A 4671-nucleotide genomic window follows, 5' to 3' on the forward strand; every position below is an offset into this window, starting at 1 on the left:
AACATCATCTAATCATGAAATCAAGCATAAAACCTAAAAAGCTAAAATACTCAAATCTTAACAAATATTCATTGTTATGAAAGCCTTAACACCATAACAGATTAGAAATAGATTACCTTGGTGTTAGAAACCCAAAACGAAGTTCCTTTAGCCAACCAACACTCTCCTCTAGGACTTGGATGATAAAACCCCACTTTCTCTAGCAAAATATGAAACTCAAAGCTTAAATCTTCAAAACAAGGTTGTTGGAGGAATTATGGAAGAATTTGAAGCTTAAAAGAAGTATGCAATGGCTCAAACGACTCACCTTTAGCTATGACACTTGGAGGAGATGAAGGGGAAGAGAATGGAAAGGATGAAATGAAGAGAAGAAGATAAAATAAGATATAAAAGCTCTCATCTTTTTAAAAAGGTGAAATTGTACATTTGGTCCTTCCTCTTCTTTCTACTTTTCAAAAACCTTTTTTTATGGATAATTGGGATCAATTCCAACCCAATTTAGCCCAACTTGGTCCAACAACTTTAATTACGAACTTCACGAGATCCACATATCTTTCGAGTAAACTCGAAACTACTAGCCCGGAATTTTGGTGTTTCATTATGAATATCAACTTTGATTTTAAATTGTTTGCATGTTATATTATAAAGCATTTTATTTTAATGGTTACTCCAATAATTTGATGTTATGTTTTAAATTGTTATAAATATCATATGATAACTTGATGTGTATTTGAAACCATTTTTATTCTATTTCAAGTACGCATGTTACCATAACATATTCTGTCATCATTTCCAATTCACAACCAGTTTCAAAACATACAAAACCTCCAATGAATCGAGCAAGTCGGTTGGTGCTCACTGAATCGTCTGAGTTTATGATCTCTTCAGTAAATCATAAGTGAAAAACAAAGAATATATCGTTCTCATAGCTAGCTGATTGAATGCTGTTTTCTGTATCAGGATGCTCGGAAAAGGAATTACATATATGATCGCATGCGCGGCCTGACTACAGACTGTGCCCCGTCGACGAATATAGTCGTTCCGGACATATAGCGGGAACCGTCACTTATTAAATAGATAACAGTTGAAGCCAGATCATTTTTAGCATCCAACCATCTCTGCCATGGAACTGCTTCTTTCACCAACTTCTCTGCCCTCTCCTTTCCAACTGACTTTGGAAATTCATCTTCTAAGTGCAAACCACGAGCTATTGCATTAACCCTGATCTTGTGTTTCCCAATCTCCAAAGCTGATACCTAATAACAACAATGAAAGAAAAACCGGAAGTCATTTCGATATTCCACCACATAGGATATATCAGTATGTTTGTAAAGAGTTAGAGCAAGCAAGATAAGTTTTTGCTGAAAGGAACCGAGTTAAATGACTCGGAGACTAAAAGGAACGCTCAGGAGTTACTCTAACTAGCTGTTGCAATCCTGCCAAACATGAGCCATATGCAGCACCTCCTTGATAGAGCCCTCTTTCAGCTCCGAGTAGCGTAGTCATGAGTACAATGGAACCACCCGATTTACGATCCCGCATCCGCCTCCCGACTGCTTTGAGCAGATACCATGGAGCCATAAAATTTATTTTTATGATTTTTTTTAACTCTTCTTCAGCTAACTGCAGATGGTCTTGCATCTTCCCTGCTTCACATAATTTTCACTTGTTACATTGCACTGGAATGAACACTGCAATGAAAGAGATACCTAGAGGAAGCATATATACATTTTGTTTTCTTATGCAAAACACTCTCAACTTTCCTTGAAAATCACCACCAAAATTTCACAATCTTTACAGGTTTATAAAGTACAAGTATATTGGTCTTCACCTTATAGTATCGTAGATCTCAATGTAATGTACCCATTTGAAAATAAAACTTGAGTAAATTAATAAGAAGAGCCCTGATGGCAAAAGTTTCAGATTAGAACTTCCCTTTCCTTTATTACAAACAATACAAAAAGATCCCATGTTTTGATATGTACTACTTTCAAGCTCTGTTAATTTATAAACTTATGGTCTACATCATCTTTTAACTTTAGCCCATCACTGAACAAAACTTCCTTTAAATAAACAATTATTACACATGCTCCTTGAAATGATAACCTAGTCTAATTTATTAATATAATATGGTATAAACATTGCAAACTGCTTTTCATTGATTTTAAAATTCAAAGTATAATATCCCTTCCCATCAGGAAAAAATATACGAGTAGATCAGTCCAAAACAATATTAATAGAAAATTGAGATGGATAATTACCAACCTTCGTAGGCATAACAATTCACTAGAGCATCCAAATGACCAAAAGCTTTCCATGCTTTATCAACTGCATCATCAAATATTCCCTCTCTTACATCTTCCATATCCAATCCAATCACCTCTACTGGGACTGCATTCTTTACTGAACCCATTATTTTCTCTCTAGCACTCCTTAGACAGCCTTCATTTCCCATTAACACCAACCTAATCACATGCCCACAATATCATTCTTAAATTCCACTTTTGCTCCATTGATGAACAATGAACAGCAATGGTATACATAATCAAATGGATTGGATTGAGAAAAGAAGACAAAACACTGATTGAAAATAATTTTGAATAAAACCAAGGCTAAAGCTTTTGTTTAAAAAAGCTTTGGAAAATACTGAGAATTTCTATGATAGTTTTTTTCTTCCCGAGGAAACAAGAATATTGAATACATAATCTCATAAAAAGTAGGGAACATGTAACCTGCAACCACGTTTGGCTAAATGTAAAGCAATGCTCACTGAGATTTCATCTCCATCTGAAGTGATCAACACATTTGTTGCTTGATTCTCCATTCTAAATAGCCAACTGAAAATCAACCAAAAACCCCTGAAATCATAAAGAAGCAACTAGATCAAACAGAACCCAGAAAGAAAATCCAAAGCTATAAATCAGAAACACAATACGAAAGTGTTCATTAATTACCGGTATATTGCTGCTGATGAAATGAATCAAAGCAGAGGCTTGTGGAGATTTATGAAGTAGCCTTTATCCCTTGAAACTTGCTTTTATAGTGGTAAGGAAATTGCTCGTGTTTGGCTGACAAAGAGGCAAAAAAAAACAAAAATTCCTTTGCTTTTTTGCGTGTTATTTGTAAACTTAGTAAAGCTTTTTAATGGTAGATGCTTTCTTAGGAAACAAACAGTACTTTAACATCCTCCGGTTCAAGGCCGTTTACGTTCAAATTTTGTATTACCGAGAATAAGACCAATTAAGAGGGCATGTGTTCTGCATTTTTTATGTATTTAATAGTACAGTATGATATTTTTAGTTTATTTGTTTTTGGAAGTATATATTTGTTACTTCTGGTATCAATTTCTCAATCTTGATTCCGTCGAATATTTTAAGGTTTTTTTATTTTTTAAAATTTAAATTTTTATATTTTATTTTATAAAATTGAGAATTTATATTATTTTTTATTTAAATATTTTGGTCTATTTTCTAAATTATGTTTAATTTTACCCTTAATTATTGTCCCGATAGTTATAAAAATGATAAACTAAATTTTTTAGTCTCTTATATATATCAATTTGACTCTTTATTTTTAAAAATAAATAAATAATTATCATTAATTAAATAATATATATTTTAATCATTTACGTGGCAAATTAATATAAATTGTAAATATAAAGGATTAAATTTTTTAAAGATTAATCATAAAATTAGAAAAACTTAAAGAAATATCACATTTTCTAAATAAAATATAAGAAAGAGACGCACTTTCGTAAGCATGAAATATATGAGTTAAATTTTAAAGTTTAAACATCTTTATCATATTTAAACTAATAGTTTTGATTTAACTTTATTTTAAAAATATAAAATGATTTTTTTTATTTTTTTTATAGTTATACTTTCTATCTCTTCATTATATTTGAAAATAAAATTATATATATATATATATATATATATATATATGTGTGTGCCCTAAAATTAATCTCAATTAAATGTACCAAAACATATAGTATAAATTAATTTTTAGAATTCATTAAGTAGTTTAAGTGATTAAAAAGAAGTATTAAACTTTTTTAAAATTTTAAGTTCAAACAGTTATTTTTGTGAAATATATGTACAATGTCAATAATTAAAAAAATATAAATAAATATTATATATTAATTACCTCAAATAATTTAATAAAATTCAACATAAAAAGATAAATTAACTCTTATTATGTAATTATTGAGTCAATTAATACCCATACTAGTTTGAAGAAAGAAAGAAAGAAAGGTGGCTCTACCCACTTTTTTCTTTCTCTTGAATTGACCACTGACCATGCAACTACTAAATCTAGATAATTCGTTAAATAAACTATTTATAATTGAGTCAAAGTTTAAATAATATTTGAATATTTTATTTTATTATATTCAAGTCAATCTTTTAATTATAGTGCCTTAAAAGCTAAATATACAAACATTGCATTAAAAAATATGCAATATTTATTAGTTTCAATTTGTAATAATTTATGTAACTAATTAATGTTTTATGTAATTTTATAATTAAATAATGTTTTGCGTGATTTCTAAGATAATTATAAAGTTTCAATTTTTAGTTACACTTCACAAAAACAAGGTATTACACAAAACATTATATACAATTTTGTACAAATCTTGTAATGTTCTGTGTGGGACAAGATAATATGATATTT

At 29.7% G+C, this 4671-nt stretch overlaps 1 protein-coding gene across 2 annotated transcripts; it reads right to left on the reverse strand.

The window, feature by feature from the left end:
- Positions 1–769: 769 nt before the first annotated feature.
- LOC120187554 (D-erythrulose reductase-like) lies at positions 770–3011 on the reverse strand. 2 transcript variants are annotated; one of them, XM_039191256.1, is made up of 6 exons: positions 2955–3011; positions 2733–2837; positions 2266–2465; positions 1417–1646; positions 974–1256; positions 770–938 (listed from the first exon to the last, which is right to left on the reverse strand). In XM_039191256.1, the coding sequence occupies exons 2-5, from the start codon at positions 2822–2824 to the stop codon at positions 978–980; spliced, it is 801 nt and encodes a 266-aa protein (XP_039047187.1). In that variant the 5' UTR covers positions 2825–2837; positions 2955–3011; the 3' UTR covers positions 770–938; positions 974–977. The 2 variants fall into 2 exon arrangements, with proteins under 2 accessions (XP_039047187.1, XP_039047188.1); XM_039191257.1 differs by having other exon boundaries at positions 2733–2828; positions 2960–3001.
- Positions 3012–4671: the final 1660 nt, after the last annotated feature.

This window comes from Hibiscus syriacus, unplaced genomic scaffold (genome assembly GCF_006381635.1).
Source record: "Hibiscus syriacus cultivar Baekdansim isolate YM2019G1 unplaced genomic scaffold, ASM638163v2 tig00113725_pilon, whole genome shotgun sequence".
NCBI classification, from domain to species: Eukaryota; Viridiplantae; Streptophyta; class Magnoliopsida; order Malvales; family Malvaceae; genus Hibiscus; species Hibiscus syriacus.

Excerpts from the sequence above, each read along its gene's own strand:
- LOC120187554 (XM_039191256.1), bottom strand. The coding sequence starts at position 2,824 with ATGGAGAATCAAGCAACAAATGTGTTGATCACTTCAGATGGAGATGAA. Across the intron at positions 1,647-2,265 it reads GAATTGTTATGCCTACGAAG|GGAAGATGCAAGACCATCTG; the intron begins GTTGGTAATTAT and ends TATGTGAAGCAG. Across the intron at positions 1,257-1,416 it reads GATTGCAACAGCTAGTTAGA|GTATCAGCTTTGGAGATTGG; the intron begins GTAACTCCTGAG and ends TGTTGTTATTAG.